The 19,594-nt window shown below is 38.5% G+C and overlaps 1 protein-coding gene across 1 annotated transcript; it reads left to right on the top strand.

Annotated features, from left to right (window-relative positions):
* The first annotated feature begins 841 nt into the window (after positions 1-841).
* Positions 842-15,320, top strand: pggt1b (protein geranylgeranyltransferase type I, beta subunit). The gene is given in 10 exon segments (XM_060881532.1): positions 842-878; positions 881-1,013; positions 1,472-1,590; positions 2,194-2,261; positions 3,030-3,181; positions 5,927-6,059; positions 10,252-10,297; positions 11,093-11,277; positions 12,272-12,380; positions 14,287-15,320. Coding segments are annotated over 10 exon segments (1,131 nt in total). The 3' UTR covers positions 14,436-15,320.
* The last annotated feature ends 4,274 nt before the right edge of the window (positions 15,321-19,594 follow it).

Below are 19,594 nucleotides of genomic sequence, written 5' to 3'. Positions count from 1 at the left end.
GAAAATTAGTTCCTTTTTGTCTGGTTCCTCTCAAGGTTTCTTCCTCATGTCATCTCAGGGTGTTTCGATGTCACCATCACCTCTGGCTTGCTCATTAGAGATGTCTGTATAGCTGTTTTGTGACAATGTCCATTGTTATAGGAGCTATATAACTACAACTGACATGAATTAAATTTCTTTAATGGGCATATTCCTTTTATTTGTGTAAAAGAAATTGATAGAAATCAGGACAAAATCCCTGTGATATTAGGAAGAAATCTTTCCAGAAGCAAATGGAGTACAGCTCCATCCATTGTTTACTATAAAATCAAACTGTATCAAGTGTGTTAATAGGATGGTTAGTGTTAGTACCATGATCCATATAATCACAGGTACATGTTTTTAGAGAGCTATGCCCTAAAAACAGTCCCCTCTGGTAGCTGGCTATGAAAACCCAACATCAAACATCCGTTTCAGACCAGCTCAACTAAACAAACCCAAATTATAAAATCTATTCAAATTGTATTATGTGGACCACTGGGTAAGTGACAGTAAAAAAAAAAGTACAATGTGGCAGAATACATTTTTAGCATCAGAGATGCAAAACCTAGCAGATCCTTTGCTCAATACTTTTGAGTGTTTAATTACCATAATACTGGTGAGGTTAAGACTGAACCACATTCTCTTTCACTGTGTGTGTGAGAGAGGGAGAGACAGAGAGAGAGACACATACACTGTGGTTTTTACATTTTTCCAGATTTATTGACAAATTCAAAATATTAATATTGTCGGTTTTTACGCATAAAGGACTCCCAGATCCCTGTACAAACCGGACTTTTATTTTCGCGGATGTTTTCCCATAATGGCGCTCCACCGGAAATCGTCACTCTGCCTGCACAAGAAAAGATGGCGGAAGAAGACAATTCATTTGATGATTTTGAGCATATTGATTTTTTAAGAGACAGACATGTACGATTTTTTCAGAGGTGCCTTCAGGTCCTACCGGAGCGATACGCTTCATATGAAACTAGCAGGTACATAAAGACGTTTAGCACTGTTTTTGTTTTTAAACACGGTTTCCGGTTTTCTTTAAGCTAAGCTAATTGTGTTAGCCATGTACTTCATACAGTGCATCACAGGAAGACAACAAATTAACACTTAGCATTGATAATAGTACAGATGCTAGCAATTTGACCTGTGATTTATATGTAAATAAGGATATAAATAAAGGCATATTTACTTCTACGTGATGCTGTTGGACTACATGCATTCCACGACAATACAAATAAATATTATATGTCGACTAAAAATAAATCGATGAGTTAAAGGCCAGTAGAAATGTAACATGCTGACCTCGTGACCTCTTTATCCGAATAAAGTGTATTAGCTTTGTCTAATATACTGTATATACACACGTTGTATAAAATAGTAGTATTTTGTTTGTTTAAATGTGTCGAAATATCTCTGTTTTTGTTTTGTTTTTTCATTCTAGGTTGACAATTGTGTTCTTTGCCCTGTCTGGACTTGATGTTCTTGATGCCTTGGATGTTGTAGACAAACCCAGCTTGATTGAGTGGATTTACTCATTACAGGTTTTACCCACAGAAAATCGTACGTCCTGTGTCTTATTCTTAATATACTTATATTTACTTAATATACATGATATAATAACTACTTGCAAAAGAAATTTTCTTGCAACTAAAATTTTTTTTTAAAATTTATTTATTTTATTATTATTATTATTATTATTATTATTATTATTATTATTATTATTAAAAGGTTTTTCTGTTCGAATACAGACACATACTAGAGCTGGTATTATACATCAGTATGTTATAGTAAGTATGTAAGACTATGTATCACTAATATCTGCAGACTTTTATTTAAGTAATTAGACACTGTTTAGGTGTTCAATTGTACTGTTAAAATGTTCACATTTAATTTTTTTTAAATGACTTTTTTAAAATTATAATCATCATAATAATCTTTTTTATTATAAACGTCTGTTATTGTGGAACGATACAATATAATAAATTCCCCAAAATTATGTTTATTTGAGGCTTTTGAGTATTTATTTATTGCTTGCACTTACTGGTTATCATGCAAACCATTAGATGGCAGTATTGGTGTTTGTATTAGTGCTGAAAATCCCGACCTTTAACATATAGATGGTTTGTTGCCTTTTATTTGTTTTTTTCCCCTCATTATCACTAGAATCTAATCTGTGGCGCTGTGGCTTCCGGGGGTCTTCACACATCGGTGTTCCTTACAATGTCTCAAAGGTATGATCCTGTTCAACACCAGACCTGCGTACACCTTGTAGCTACACTCACTGACCTTTTTTAGCAGACATTAACCTACTGCTGAGGTGCACTTATCAGTAGATATCAAATTACTGATTGTAGGCAGAATGTTGGCCTGTTTTATGCCATCCATCAGTGGAAAGCAAGCACCGCAGACAGCTGCTGAACACGTATTAATCAAGTGGATGATCATAGCAGTGATATTGAAATGGTAGTGGTATGTTAATAGGAGTTGCACTGTTAAGCATATACGAGGGACAGTAGTGTTATTGACTAGTCGTTTTATTTAACACAGAGACCACACTGGCCCATTTTGGGGGTGTACAGCTAGAGATAATCAGATAATCATCTCAGTTAGAGATAATCATTTTTCCATGCACACATTTTTTTTTAAATCAGATGAATGGGAGAAAATGAGGAAATGTTTAAAGATTTAAAACAGAAATGAAAAGAAGGGGAGAGATGATTAGACATAAATGTAAACTTGTGTACCATTTTACTAGCGCATACCTGATAAATTACGAAATGAATGAAGTGTACCTAATAAACTGCCTGGTTTATTTATATTATATAGTATTAAGTTAAGGGTTCAGTCTGTCAGAAAGTCCATCACTGAATGTTTGAAATATTTCTGCTTTGTGCCTGGTCTATATTCAGATTTACACCTTAAGTTGTCTGTGAATTTAACATCCTTTTGTAAAGTTTGGTCATGGATATGTGGCTAACTTTGTGTCCTCTTGCTTTTAGGGACCCGGAACTCCTCATCCGTATGACAGTGGCCATGTGGCTATGACCTACACTGGCCTGGCCTGTCTCATTATTCTGGGAGATGACCTGAGTCGGGTCAGTAAGGAGGCCTGTCTAGCGGGTTTGAAAGCTCTACAGCTGGAGGATGGCAGGTATTTATTCCATCTGCTGTAGTAATCTAAACCCCAGATGCTCTAAAATGCACACAGGATATTCATCCTTTGATCGAAGTCGATATGGAGAGGGTTAATTTTTAGCTTAAGTCAATAGAACTAAACACCTATCAGAAACAAGAATAATATACAGGGACTGTACTCATAGACAAATGTTAGTGCGTGTGATACACTGTAAGTAGAAAATGAATTAACTTCAAATTCTCTTCTGATTATGTGTCGAACAACAGTGTAATTCATGTATAGTCTGACCAGCTGGACATAAAGTTATATGAGCATTTAGATTTTTGTTTTCGTGTATAAAGTCAGTCATTTTTTTGCCCTATGAGTGTTATTATAATATGGCATATGTGAGATTTTATTTGACATCACTTTGCTTCTGCTGACATTCTTTCATCAAACACTGTTTAATGTTCAGCACCGGGATCGAGTCTGCTTCAGAATTCCTTGGTTTCTAAGGAGAGATTACTCAGAATATTCTGCCATTTAGGAGAACTTTTAGATTCTTTGTGAATACAGTCCGGATTTATTTATTTATTAGGGGTCAAGCCCCAAAGGGGCATAGACACCTATTGTTATCGTTAGTTTTCTTCTTCTTATTATTATTATTCCACCATTGAAGTCAACGGCAGCCCATAGAACCGTACGTAGGAACGTTATGTAATTTGGCACGCATGTAGAGGCCAGTCTTAGAAGTTACTATAGCAACTTTGGTGTGTCTAGCTCAAACCCTCTAGCGCCACCAACAGTCCAAATATCCAATTATGTTCATGTTCATAATGACTCGTAAGGCCTAGAGACAAAATTCTTGCATATTTTGGATCCTTGCTCATCAGAATCAGAATCAGAGGTCTTTATTGCCAAGTATGTTTTCACATACGAGGAACACACACACACACACACTTACACAAACACTTACACACACACTCACACACTCACTCACACTTACACACACACACTTACACAAACACTTACACAAACACTTACACACACACTCACACACACACTCACTTACACACTCACACTTACACACACACTCACACACACTCACACTTACACACACACACCCTTTCACTCACACACACACACACACTTACACACTTACTCACACTCGCACACTCACATACTCACATACACACTCACTCACACACATTCACTCACACATTCACTCACTCACTCTCACACACTCACTCACACACACACTCACTCTCGCACACACTTACACACACACACACACACACACACACACACACACTTACACACACACTCACACTTACACACACTTACTCACTCATACACACACTCACTCACTCACACACTTACACACACTCACACTTAGACACACACTCACACTTAGACACACACTCACACTTACACACACACTCACTCACTCACACACTTACACACACACTTACACACACTCACACTTACACACACTTGCGCGCACACACTTACACACACTTGCACACACTCACACACACTCACTCACACACACTCACACACACTCGCACACACACACTTACACACACTTACACACACACTCACTCACACACATAATATAAATGACAGACAAACAGCTTAAAACACTAAGCTTGTAGAGTAAACTAATAATAATGATGAATAATCGAACAATTATGAACTTAAATGTCGGTGATGTTACATTTTTATTCTGTGATTCCAGAAAGAAATAAAAAATATAGCTGCAAGCAGCGATACCGCGGTCAAGCCGATCAGATGCGCTCAGAACATGTCACTGATGAACCATATCAAGTGTGCGAGTGTGAGTAAGTGTGCAAACACTTACACACACACTTACACTTACACACACACACACACACACACACACACACTCACACTTATCACACACACTTAGGGGCGTAGACACCTATTGTTATCGTTAGTTTTCTTATTAGTAGCATGCAACGTTTTTACAGAGATTTTAAAAACAGCTATTTTCACTTATAACTACTGCAAACTTGAGTCTAAAATCATGAAGGAGGTGTTGTTAGACTCCTTGAGGCATGCTGAGTCAAACGATACCAAACGGATTTCGTACGGCCATTTTGTGTGTCGACCATTTTGAATTTTCATGTTAAGTTCAGTATTTTACGAATGCAATGCCATATCGCTACGAAACTTGGTATGGTTCATCAGTGACATGTTCTGAGCGCATCTGATCGGCTTGACCCCGGTATTGCTGCTTGCAGCTATATTTTATTTTTTAATCATCATCAACTACAATAAAGCATTTTGTGTTTTTGTTTCCTCTTGCTCACTTTTCTCAGAGTTAGTGCTGAGAAACAATTTAAGTCTCATCATTTAAAGTTAGAGAGGACAAAAACAAAAGGAATCGTATTCAAGCCACAGAATCTGTCATTGAGTGAAATCCTCTGAACCACCACCATTTTCTTTATATCCGGTCGAGTTGTGTGAGCTGTGCCTTCTTTGTCATCTTTGTCCTCAGTGTTTAGGCTTCTGTACTAGCATTTGGATGGCACTGAGACAAATCTAAACTTTTTTATGCACTTGTAGAAGGTGGGGTTTGTTCTGTGTAGTAACATCTCTCAAAGTTTATTTTCTAACAGATATACGATGGCGTGTTAAACCTGCGCTTATGAGTGAATCTCTTCAGGACAGACCAGTGGAATCAAATGTGCTGCTCAGAGTCAGTTAAAGTGTTTGCTTTTTTTTTTTTGTTTGTTTGTTTTTTTCCCTACTCTGCAGTTTCTATGCAGTGCCTGAGGGAAGTGAGAATGACATGAGGTTTGTGTACTGCGCCGCGTGTATCTGCTATATGCTGGACGACTGGTCGGGAATGGACTGCACAAAAGCCATCGATTACATCAGAAGGAGCATGGTGAGTCAGAGAGACTTCCACTTTTAGGTTGATCAACTTCCTTTCTCGATAGCACGGAGCTAGCAACCCTGCACGAAAGACATTTAGTGGAGTTACAGAGACCTGTTTTCTAACAACATGCTTTACAGTCACATTGCATGTGTAGTCTTTTAGTTCCACACATCCACAAACACAGCTGTAGGACATATATAGTATCTGATACAGTAATTATCTGAACACAAAAGCTGGGCATCATTACTGCTGTTCTTCATTTCAACCCTGAGAGCGTGAAAGAGTTTCATCTGGCTCAGAGGAAATCCACTGTGTATCAGGCAGTACTAATCTTTCAGAACACTGCTGAATGCAGAAGTCTGCGTCTGGGAGGATTGTCGGAAAAACACAGCAGTTTATCTACGAAATAAATGTGAGCCGTCTTGGCCTCGCTTTCTGTGTGGGAGAGATCTTTTCTCTCCTCTGGCAATCACAGTGACACAAGCAAAATGTGGTCATCTGTGAGCTCGTGTATGCGGAAGAGGGCAGATAAGCGCTTTCCACCAAGCGGGTCACGCTGCCCTGTGACACTGTCTGAGCAGCAGCGTGAAAAGGTTGTCTGCCTGCCTGCCTTCATATTTGTTCAATTTGACAACAATCCAAAACGTAGCACAATATTTTAATGATTTATTTTACTACAGGCCTAATCTAAAAAAACTGTGTCCTAACGGATATGTCAAGTCACTGAGTAAGTATGGTGGTGGAGGCAGTATTACAGTGGATCTAAAAGCTTTTCAGAGGACATGAAACTTGAGGCTGTTATAAAGGCAAGGGCTGGATATAAGTTATAAGAGAATAAAATCACATTCAGAAAGCTTTTAAACAGAGAATTATTTGATTTATTTATTTAATTATTTGATTATGATTTTTATCTTAACACACTTAACCTTTTTGTTATTGCTAATGAATAATAGCTAATAAATTAGACACTAAATGTTTTTGTTTTATGGTTTCTGTCTCTCATTTTATGATAAAAGGTAACAATGTTTTGCACTTTTCTATATCTAACCTGTATAAATATCTGTATGTGCTCCAGGAGCTTGCATTAAAAAAACAAAACGGAGATGTCCTGTGTTGCTGGTTTGTTCTCAGGTAGATAAAAATATATGGCACTAAGATGGAGGGATTTTCAGGGCATAATCCTCTTAGGAGCACATTTTGCTGTTTGAGTACTAAACTCTCCCATGAAGTAGGAAATAGAAAAGCGGTGCTTGTAAATATTTGGTTATTATAGATTCCAAATGCTGTCTAGGCTCCGTTTAACTTTTCAAGTGCTTTTCTTACGAATGAGGATGTCGAAAGGAGCAGTTTCTTTCTCGCTTCTTGTTTGAAGCAAAGGTTATTGTTTTGCTTTTGTATTCTTTCCTGGTATCAGTCATTGCTGCGTTTCCTTTAATCCATTGTGCCATGAAAAGTGTCGCATACATTTCAGGTTTACTCTGAGATTACACAGGTGACAGTAACTGTTTATTTAAACAAGTCAGGTTTAGGGACTGTTTAATGTGGCATTAAAATGCTATTTAAACTCAGTAGGGCGTATTAAAGTGAAATTTAATCATTTGGCTGTGTCTAAATAAAACAGTATGTGACTAATTAAGCTAAACAAATCGCTGATGACTGTATGATTGTGATTATGTATCTAGTGCTCAGTTGTGTCTGTATCTGTAACTGGATTCGTCTGGAGACATTGCTCACTTCAAATCGAGATATTCCACGCTACATATTCACACATTCATTCACACACACATACTCTTGTACCGGCCCATTCATGTAGTTATCCAGAATCAGTGTACTTTGATATTGTACATAGTCCCTAGTTCTTTGTTATTTTCTGTAGCTCTGCGTCTTTATGTAGCACCATGGTCCTGGAGGAACACTGTTCATTTCACTGTGTACTGCACCAGATATTGAGGGTTGAAATGACAATTAAAGTTAAACAGTAAATTAAACTCGACTGTGTTATATATCAAATATCAGAATTGGGGAAAACGTGGAAGGATTTGAGTATTTCACAAATCTCCTGGGATGCTCAAGTTTACATAGAATGTGTGTGTCGGGTCTTAAAGCATCTAGTGTTTGACACAATGCTCAACAGACTTGTGTAAAATTAAATCGTGTACCATTCCACCATACAATTACATTTATATTACATAATGTGAAATAAACATTTCAAATGAATCAAGCCAATATGTCCTCTGAAAACAGGTTGGTATTTATTATGGATCTAGAGAGTTAAAAATTGGTAAGAAAAAAAATAAAAACGGAATGTAAAACATTGGCTTTCCCAACTAATAACTATAGTTCAGTGACTGTTCCTTTAACCATAGCTATATGATTATTCAAACAATATAATCAGCTAATAAAGGAGTGTGTGTGAGAAACGAAGAGTAAGTCTCAACGAATTGTGTGTCCCAAGCGGCAAAGGGAGACTGCTGGGATTTTTTTTTTTTTTATTGCTTTTGAGATTGTTTGATACGATGCATATATGGGTCATCAGAAAATGGTGTTCAAGCAGGGTGCATGGAGTTAGGCAGCAGTCCACTCACCTATTGTCATGCATTTGTTTTCTCAGAAAACATCTCAGTTTATTGTAGAAGCGATATGATCCCTGTTTTTTTTTCAATCTAAGCACTTTCATTCATCAGTATGGGAAAACCCTTCAGTTAAAATAGGACTGTACAGGCCAAAAAAATGCATACACATAGATCTTAGAATGAATAGCTAATAGGGGAACAAAGTAGGATATTTGGGAGAATTCTGTTCTTTCAATTTTCACAAAATAATTCCAAGTTATTACAGGACTCTGGTCAGACATCAGAAACTGGGCTCAATGCAGTAATTGTGTTGAGCAATTGTGTGAACCGTTTTGTATCTAACATGACATTGTCCCTTGGTCTCACCTTACAAGTCGTACTATTGATAACTAAGCCACATTGTGAAAAAGTACAGCTACACCATGATACAAGGACCAGACCAGACCTGGTCAAAGCTTGTTAACTAGTTAGCAACTGCTACATTTCATTAGCAAACTGAAACACCTGGGAAGTCGTGGCCTAATGGTTGTGGGTTCGAGTCTTGGGCCGGCCACGACTGAGGTGCCCTTGAGCAAGGCACCGAACCCCCCCAACTGCTCCCCGGGCACCGCAGCATAAATGGCTGCCCACTGCTCCGGGTGTGTGTTCACGGTGTGTTCACAAATTCTGAGTATGGGTCACCATACTTAGCCGTATGTTACGTCACTTTTACTGTCACTTTCACGTCACACCTTAAATGGAAGGTGAAAATTAGCCCACCAGCTAGTTTTCATAGTATTCATTTGGTTTAGATCGGAAAATTTCCCATACTGAAATAAGTCATGTTAGCATCCTGCTCATGCTGGTAGCTAGGTTAGTCACTGCTTTTTAAATTGAACTCCACCAACACAACGAGCAGAGCATTAACAATGTATTTGAGCAGTCGGGCATTAACATCGTTTTCCACATTAAAGTGCTAGTTAGTATTGTGTTATATTAGCTATCACTTTATAGCATAGTCACTAACATGGGGCTGGGCATCTTTTCGCTGGAGCTTTTTCACCTACCAAGTGAGCAAGCTAATGAATTTATCATTAGTAAAAAGTAAAAACGTATCATAATCATCACCCCTGTGTTTACACACATACTCAAGTGAAAGTAAAGGCTTCTGCGTTTATACACAGTACAATAAAAATTGTATTTATTTTTATTATTAAAAGTTTTATTTGTGGGGCATGGTGGCTTAGTGGTTAGCACGTTCGCCTCACACCTTCAGGGTCGGGGTTCGATTCCCGCCTCCACCTTGTGTGTGTGGAGTTTGCAAGTTCTCCCCGTGCCTCGGGGGTTTCCTCCGGGTACTCTGGTTTCCTCCCTCAGTCCAAAGACATGCATGGTAGGTTGATTGGCATCTCTGGAAAATTGTCCCTAGTGTGTGATTGCGTGAGTGAATGAGTGTGTGTGTGCCCTGTGATGGGTTGGCACTCCATCCAGGGTGTATCCTGCCTTGATGCCTGATAATGTCTGAGATAGGCACAGGCTCCCCGTGACCCCAGGTACTTCGGATAAGAGGTAGATGAATGAATGAATGTTTTATTTGTCATTAACTGTAGGATTTATTTAACCCCTTCTGATTGAATCCTTCTTTTCAGTCCTACGACAACGGCATTGGTCAAGGAGCTGGCTTGGAGTCTCACGGTGAGTAAAGCTTATTTCAAACGTTGTATTGTACTGCCCACGCAAACAGACGTATCAGCCCCTACAGGATGTGTCTGCCATCTGTTGCTTCCTTGTCGCTGTTCAATGAGAGCAGGCTGCATTCTCTTTCACCATCTATTCATCTTCCCTGAATAGTCATAGCTCACTTGAGTTTCTGCAGCTACTGGGATCACTGTGTGATTCAACAAAAGATCACAGGACTTTGCTGACAGTTTCTTTGATCTTCCCAGAGCTCCACCTTTAACAGTAACTCACCGGTCAGGCACTATTATTTGGTGGAACATCCCAGGAAGTGAATCTAAATGCACAGGACAGGAGTGCTTCAGGCACTTGTAATTTTACTCCACATTTGACCAAACAGTTTTTTTACTTGGTTATAATTGTTGCATGTTGCTCACGGTCCACTTTATGTGGCTAGGACAACTTACTTCAAGATCTTAGCTCTGTCTTGTTTTATGTATGACAATAAATGCTACTTGACTCTTGACTTGTTACAATTAGCAGGTATATTTAACCTCAAGCAAAAAAAAGATCAATATTATACCTAATTGAAATCTTAGTAAATTGTTTTTTATCATAATTATAGGAAAATCTGTAGAGGATTCGTGTCAGGTCTAACATTTATCCCGTCCTGTCACCATCCTTGCTACATTTCCGTTCTCTGACTACGGACTACTGTCTACTGTGTTTGATGGGAAGTGCTGACTGACTGACTGAATATTCCACATGCTATCATTAACACACACTATTATTACTGTCTCTCTCTTTTCTTAGGTGGCTCCACGTTTTGTGCCATCGCCACGCTTTGTCTGATGGGGAACTTAGAGGAAATGTTCAGCGAGCGCGAACTGAACCGAATACGCAGGTGGTGCATCCTCAGACAGCAGAATGGTTTCCATGGACGCCCCAATAAACCTGTGGATACGTGTTACTCGTTCTGGGTCGGGGCGACACTGGAGGTAAACGAAAGTCTGTGTTTCTGACATCTGCTTATGTTTGAGGATTTGTTCCAACAGATATTCAGTAATTGCAAGGCAGACATCATGGATGGGGCTGCATGAGATACGAGACGTATTTGAATGTTGCTGACATCAGGTCGCGTATTCCTGAAATACTTAGCTGACTTTCCAGAAAGCTTTTACTATGAACTTTTGTTTTTATTCGTTATCTCTCCGTATTCTTTATATGAAAAACACAAACACTCTGGAAAACAGTAAATGATTACAAAATATTTCCACCTACTGCTCCCACAAATATTCTCAACATCTCTGAATATCCGTAACACATCGCTTTAAAAGAATCAGAATTATATAATTAGGCAGAAAGAACATTGTTACTAATTACACGATTCCTCCCAGGGGAATGTACTATTTTAATAGCATACGTGTTGCGTTTGGCTGTTAGAGCACAGTTCTTCAGTGTGTATTGTCTGTGTTTGATTGATTACTGTCAGTTAGAAGAATGTGCGTTTGTCCTGAGCAGAGACCTTTTACTGTTGCTGCGTGTTCTCTGTTTGAGGAAACAGAGCAAATGATTGTTTGTTTATATTCCGGCCGTTCCAGCAAAGACCTTACTTTTATACTGGTAAATGGAGGATCGGGGGTTTTGTAGTTTAAATTGTACGGATTATACTTCATGATTCTTTCTGTTGATCCAGGTGTACAGGATTATGCTATTGATAATGGTCCCAAAAAAAATTATATCTAATAGATGCCTTATTTTTCTTTCTACTCATTGCAGTGCTAATACCTTATGATGATGTAAAAAGCCTAAATTTTGTATTGAACTATATTTCATATTCTCCACCATCTTTGAGTGTGTGTGTTTTACATCAGCTTAGTGAATCTGTTTTGCTTTGTGTTGTGTAATTCAAAACCAATTGTTTATAGATGTACATGCTTCCACTTAAAAAAAAAAAGTAATCAAAAAAGTAATCAAACTAAATCTTTTCAGCTCCTTGATGTATTTCAATACACCGATTTTGAGAAGAACCGAAACTACATCATGTCCACTCAAGACAGTTTGGTGGGTGGATTTGCTAAATGGCCAGACAGCCATCCAGGTAAAATTACAGTCTCTCTCACTGTGCATGCACTACTGCCATCTGAAACCACAGTGTAATTCAGTACATGGGGTGTGAATGTCTAATTAATGAGTACAGGCTCAACTGCAACAGATTGTGTTTAGGTTACCGGAAAATTTCCATTCATGTCGATGCAGTTTGATTGTTGATTTGTTTCCATCTCCATATTTTATTTTTTCAGTACTCATATCAGTGTTCTACAGATAGGAGCAGTGTTTAGTGGAGAGGTTATGCAAGGTTATCTAAAGTTCAGGTTTTGTATATTTTGTATATATATACAGATTTTTTGTGTTTCAGTAAACATGAATAATTCTTGAGAATGAACTCTAATACAGTGGCTATGGAAAGCATTCAATTTAGACCCCTTCTTTTTAAGATTTAATTTAAAATGAAGTTTTTGGCCATCAGCCTACACAACAGCATTTTTGGCCATCAGCCTACACACAATAACACATAACCACAAAATAAAAACGAATACAGTGTGTTAGATATTTCTTAAAAATGAAAAACTGAAATCTTGGATTCAGACCCTTTATTCAGTACTCTGTATTTTATTCACACACACACACACACACACACACACACACACACACACACACACATATATATATGTGCAAACAGTACTTTTAAGGAATATTGCTTTTGATTTAAATGCTCCTTAGATGAAGAAGGACAGGAAGTAGGGCCACCAGTTTTACCAGACGCACCTCAAGTGGGAAAGTACAGATCAATGAGCTAGCTATTGAGTGAGCTGACATGCTGTGAAGTGGGTGTGGCTTCTACAGGATGTATTTCTGTTCACAAAACAAAGGTTAACAGAACATTTGTCCATATTTTGGGACGTATTGCACTTACTCTGTATTAATTTCTTGGTTCTAGAACTTGTATAAAAGCAATATCACACTCTTGGTCATGCAGAATTACTTAACCATAAATCGTGATCAAATAAATGATTTGAATTTGCCTTTTTTTTTTTTTTTTTAAAGTTGTAAAGATATGGAGGCATCCCGACTTCATCAATGCAATCACGATTCAGCCGAGCTCAGGATAGAGTGCTTTGGATGGGAACTCTGAACATTTAGCTAAATAAGATTTAATTCATTTTGGATTTTTAAACATTTTCGTTTGTCACTATGGATTGTTGTGTATAGATTAATAGCAAAGTGCAGAAACTGAAGCCGGCTACATACTTTTCATACCTATTGTATATTTAAAATAATAATTCTTTACATTTTGACTAGGACTTTTTCGTTTGATGTTTGTTTGTTTTTTAGTAGAACCTTAAGGATATAATTGTTACAGTGATTATATGGGTACTGATGTACATTATAGTTTGATTGCTTCCATGGTCTTTTTCATTATAATTCAATTTGAGCACATGCTAAGCAGAAATCCTTTCTACGATACTCCCTCGGGAGCAACAGGACGGCTAAAATGGACTCCATGCATTATTCATGATCTGTTAAAGAGACCGTGTTCTGCATTAGAAGTCTGTAGATTTTTGTCCTTGTATACACACAAGCTGGAACGACATCCTAAATGAACTTTTGTTTTAGCAGGTTTTCCTGTTAATTGCTGAATTTATTAGCAAATAGTCAGTTTTTATGGCTGTGCAAAGATACTGGAGTAAAATTAGTGCAAGCTATTGCATAGTGTAAGTATTACTGAAGCACATTTATCTAGCATTATAAGTGATTATAAAAGAGTGTGAGCGAGAGAGAGTATGTCTGTACATCTGTGTGAGTTTGTGCCTCTGTACATGAGAGTAAGTGTGTGTCTGTGTGAGAGTATGTCTGTACATCTGTGTATCTGTGTGAGTGTTTCTTTGTGTCCTGTTTAACTAACCCACATTCACTTCTATCTGTCTCGTCCACCTGCCTCTCAGACCCTCTGCACACCTATTTCGGCATCTGCGGCCTGTCTTTGATGGGTGAGCCCAGTCTGCTGAAGGTTCACCCGGCGCTGAACGTCAGCTACAGAGCCTTTGAGCGCATGCAGCAGCTGCACCGGACATGGAGGGAGAGCTGCACATGACAGAGTGACACACATCTATTCAACCACAACAGCCTCCGAATCACATGCAAGGACGCACCTCGTCCCTCTGAGCCCAGCTGCATTAACTTTAGCAGTAGATAGAAACCAAGCTGACCACGGACCGTCTTCCATAATGGAGGCGGGGAGGAGGCGATGAATAAATAATTGGGTCCAGCTTCATCTATCATTAAACCTGAAACTATCAGTTGCTGCTTAACCCAAGCACAAGGTTGTTTGGGTCCCTCATGCATCAACAAGGCGTCTTGTTCCTCACCACCATGGTTTTCTTTTAATGAGTTGCAATCAGGTGTTTTGTTGGATGCTGGATAGATGTGGTTAAATGTCTCTGTTTCTTAATTTTGTTTGCCTTCATTATGTTTACTTCAAGAAAGAAATCTATTCAAGCAAAACATCCTTATGACATAATCATGAAACTATTCTTCTTTACAATTATGTGATCTCCAATAACATGCTACTTGTATTTATAACATGCTTTCTTTTCAAAGTTAAGGTTATTGTGTTGTTTTAGTAATAAACAGAGCAACTTTTGTCTTCAGTGAATGTGCCTCAGATAAATAAATCATAAATTAATAACTCACCCTTCCTTTCACCCTATCCTACTTTGCTGCAAATTGACGTCACTTCTCAAAAAAGACACTTGAATGTGTTCCAGCAAAATTGGAGAATTTATTTTTTCTATGCTTATAAAAATAGCAATGTTAGAGATTAACAAAAAAAAAACAAAGCCTTTGTATAAGTATGAAATGCCAATACTGTAAATGACAATTTCAATGTGATTAGTAAATAACCGTCTTTCATGTCTGAAGAGCTGAAAGGCAGTGCATATTTAAAAGGTAAATGAAATAAAGTATTACATTTCTGTTATTCTGCTGCATTTGGTCATTATTCAGATGGACGGTTAAAAGAATCAAAAATAAAACACTTAGTTTCTTGTTCATTTAAGTTTATCCTAATTAATACTTGCTAAGAACTGCAGCCCATGTCAGCGTGATCTACAGTAACTCAAGACAGGGACGTGTGTGGTCAAATAACAAGAGACATCATGTTAGAGGTTTAGATATAATTAGCAAAAATCTTTTCTTTCCTGGTCACATAGAACACAGATCATAACATTGTCTTAATGTGCTTTAGGTTAGTTGACAAACTTTAATTTTATACTTACAGAATAGTATGATGAGTTTATCACTTTATTTTTTTGAGGGTAACAATAAATCCATCTATCCATCCATTTTGTGTACCGCATATCCTACACGTATTGTATATCCTTGTGGAGAGCCCTGAATCTATCCTAGGAGACTCGCGTCCAAAATCAGTGCACAATGCAGTCACACACCCATGCAGACTATGGAGAATTTAGACGTGAATAAGCCAACAACACATGTCTTTGTACTCTGGAGGAAAAGCCTGAAGCAGAGGGAGAACATGCAAACTTCATGGCCTGAAGGCAGGACTCGAACCCCCAGGTGCAAGGCAAACCACTAAACCACCTGGTTACAATAAATTTTATATAATATGGATTGTAAATAAGGATTGTGCAGATGATTTTGGCAGGAATTTCCAGAAGATTGCTGTTTAAATCTAAGGACTATTATTATTAATAATAATAAAAAAAACACACAGATGTTTTTCCTTTAACTTCTGCCAGACATGCTGGTTCTTAAGTAGGTAGCTTTGTTAAATTGTATGTATTAAACATTAGTTTAGTTTAGTTAAATGTTAAAGCTAACAGTAAACTTAATTCTGATAATCATCATGCTGCTACTGTATATCTTGTGTGTTTGTAAAAAGGCAAACATTATTATGTCACAGAATTAAAAATGTACTCAATTGATGTTCGGACTTGCAAGATCAGATTAATGTTGCTTTTGTGTTACATTATTCATGACAGTGTGTTTTTGTTGTATTCCTGGAAGGACATCTGAGATCAGCCATGTCAGAGATCCAGCTTCACTGCCGTAGACATGGCTAGCATTATTGATTCAGAGGAAGTAAACTGGCTCTGGCAGCAACTCACATGCTACTGAAATAGCTTCACCTGATGTTAGAAGTCAACTGACAGAGCAGCTAGTTAGAACGGAATTCAGTTACTGCATGAAAGTCTACTGCACAATAGTCTTCTGTTGTCTTACAGAGTCGTCTTCTTCACTCTTCAATCACACGTCTGGTGAAATCACAAAACCACAGAGTTCTGATAATACCTAGAATATCAAAGACCTCTAAAGGTAGTAGAGAGTTTTCGGATTTATCTCCCAAACTTTGGAATATACACATTCTCCCAGTTTAAATATAGATTAAAGACATCTTCTTAGACAGGCATACACATAATAGATCCTATAACCTTGTGCTCCAGTACATCTGATCAAATGCACATTATCATCTTGTGCTTGTATCATCTTGTGCTCTAACATTCTGAACAACAGAATTCCTCTCCACTTGCTTCTCCTTTTCTACCTCAGGGTGCCCATCCCGAAGCATCTAAAGATTGTACCAGCTCCTATTGTATTCCGCTTCATGATTTCGGACCTTCGAAGAGAGGTTGCCAACCCCATGAGGACTTTGAGGTAAACAACCTCTCAATCTATACACAAAATAACATTCTACATATGCTGTATCTCCTTTATTAAATATTTGAAGGCTCCAACATGGAGTTAGTATTAAATCTATAATGAACTCAGGTGTTATGCTAATATTTGAGATGCTCAGGACCTGGTTACACATCTCCAAATGTCTGTATACGACTTTAGAAAGGACATTATTTATAAACAAGATAGTTCATGGTAATTCACGCTGTCTAGTGTTTATAATGATTCATAATCACGCTATCCTGTGTCGCCCAAATGAGGATGGGTCACGCGAAGCCTTAAGCCTTAACTTGGACACTCTGGACAGTCTGCCAACCATCAGGGCACAATCACAGACACACACTGCAAAATTTAGTCATGACAATCAGCGTACACCTGTCTTTGGACTGGGGAAGGAAACCAGAGTGCCTGGAGGAAACCTCTGAAGCACAGGGAGAACAAGCAAACTTCAAATGCAGAAATTTATAGGACTTTCTGGTGCCTAATTAAGCTGCCGTAAAGTGGCATCTTATATATACATGTCAGTAATGTACACTGTCATGAACAAATATGCACTGCTCCTTTAAATTAGAAACTAATATTGACTTTCAAGTTTATACAGTTTGCAATGTAGCTTAATTAATTTATGAAGCAATTAAATTTTTTGTCTGTAAGCAATTATATTGAAGTGAGTGGAAGAGTGGAAACTACTCTTTAGTACCCTAATGTCACATGGGCCCACACTAAGAAATAATTAATGCAATATTATAATGAAAGTAAATTGGTTGTAAGACCTACAGACCATACTGGAGAACCTCTAGGTCATGATCACTCTGCTGAAACATGCAAAAGGTCCAATCACTGAAACTACCACCCTTTGATCAAGGCAGGATACACCCTGGACAGAGTGCCAACCCATCGCAGGGCACACACACACACTCTCATTCACTCACGCAATCACACACTACGGACAATTTTCCAGAGATGCCAATCAACCTACCATGCATGTCTTTGGATCGGGGGAAGAAACCGGAGTACCCGGAGAAAACCCCCGAGGCACGGGGAGAACATGCAAACTCCACACACACAAGGTGGAGGCGGGAATCGAACCCCCAACCCTGGAGGTGTGAGGCGAACGTGCTAACCACTAAGCCACCGTGCCCAAGTTATAGATTCTCATCTCTCACTCACTCATTTTCTACCGCTTATCCGAACTACCTCGGGTCATGGGGAGCCTGTGCCTATCTCAGGTGTCATCGGGCATCAAGGCAGGATACACCCTGGACGGAGTGCCAACCCATAGCAGGGCACACACACACTCATTCACTCACGCACTCACACACTTTGGACAATTTGCAAATTCAACTCAAATGCAAACTCAAATTCTCCCCGTGCCTCGGGGGTTTCCTCCGGGTACTCCGGTTTCCTCCCCCGGTCCAAAGACATGCATGGTAGGTTGATTGGCATCTCTGGAAAATTGTCCGTAGTGTGTGATTGTGTGAGTGTATGAGAGTGTGTGTGCCCTGCGATGGGTTGGCACTCCGTCCAGGGTGTATCCTGCCTTGATGCCCGATGACACCTGAGATAGGCACAGGCTCCCCGTGACCCGAGGTAGTTCGGATAAGCGGTAGAAAATGAGTGAGTGAGTGAGAGAAGATTAGTTTAAATTTTGTACTTACTCCCAATATAGGTGATCAAACCTGTTTCAGATATTTTCAATAAAAAATGTCAGTTTCAGAGTAGAATAGTAACAGTTTGTCATTTAGTTAGTAGTTAGCAGTTTGTCTCGTTAAGTGAGAAAGACCTCTACTATTACACTATTATTTGCTGCATTAATCTCATTTTTCTAATACAAAAAAAAAATCTTCACTCTGGCTAATGGTTTCCTACCCAAAATTATGTTTAACTACCCACTGTTAGAGGAGCCAGTGGAATCTAAACTGTGTTTGATCTTAGGCTGCAACTTGTAATTTCTAACCTCTAACCAGAAAATCCCAAAATTTCCCATCAACATAAATTCCTACTCGTCATCTTGGGCTAGTTTTCTTAACTACAAGTTCCTTCCTAGTTTAGAAGATGATGAAAATATGTACACAAAATCAGAAGTAAGCAAAGTACAGTTTGTTCAGGTTCTGCTGTATTTGCTTTAGATAATTAAAAGTACAGACATATTTGCTTATTACATCTAAAAACCTTGTCTTAAAAATTGTCTTGATTGATGTCTGAATAGGAAATGATACCTCACTCATCACAACAGTTAGCTGGCAGTTAGTTGCTGCTAACAATAGACCGGGTTTTTTTTTCCACTTCATATGCTGAATTTGGTGCAGGTGCAGGTGCAGTATTAGCTCTTGCCACCCCATACAACAATGGTGTCTAGTCTTATACGGAAAGGGCCGGTGTGGGTGCAGGTTTTCATTTCAACTAAGCAGAAGCCACAACAGAGTCTACTAAAAGCCAAGAACAACTGATTAAATGGGTGGAATCAGGTGTGGCTTCTGCTTGGTTGGAATGAAAACTTGCACCCACACCGGCCCTTTCCGGATAAGATTGGACACCGCTGCCATACAGATACTG

Source organism: Tachysurus vachellii, chromosome 11 (assembly GCF_030014155.1).
Source record: "Tachysurus vachellii isolate PV-2020 chromosome 11, HZAU_Pvac_v1, whole genome shotgun sequence".
Classification (NCBI taxonomy): Eukaryota; Metazoa; Chordata; class Actinopteri; order Siluriformes; family Bagridae; genus Tachysurus; species Tachysurus vachellii.
The sequence above is the reverse complement of the archived record's forward strand: the minus strand, read 5'-3'. Positions and strand labels throughout refer to the sequence as shown.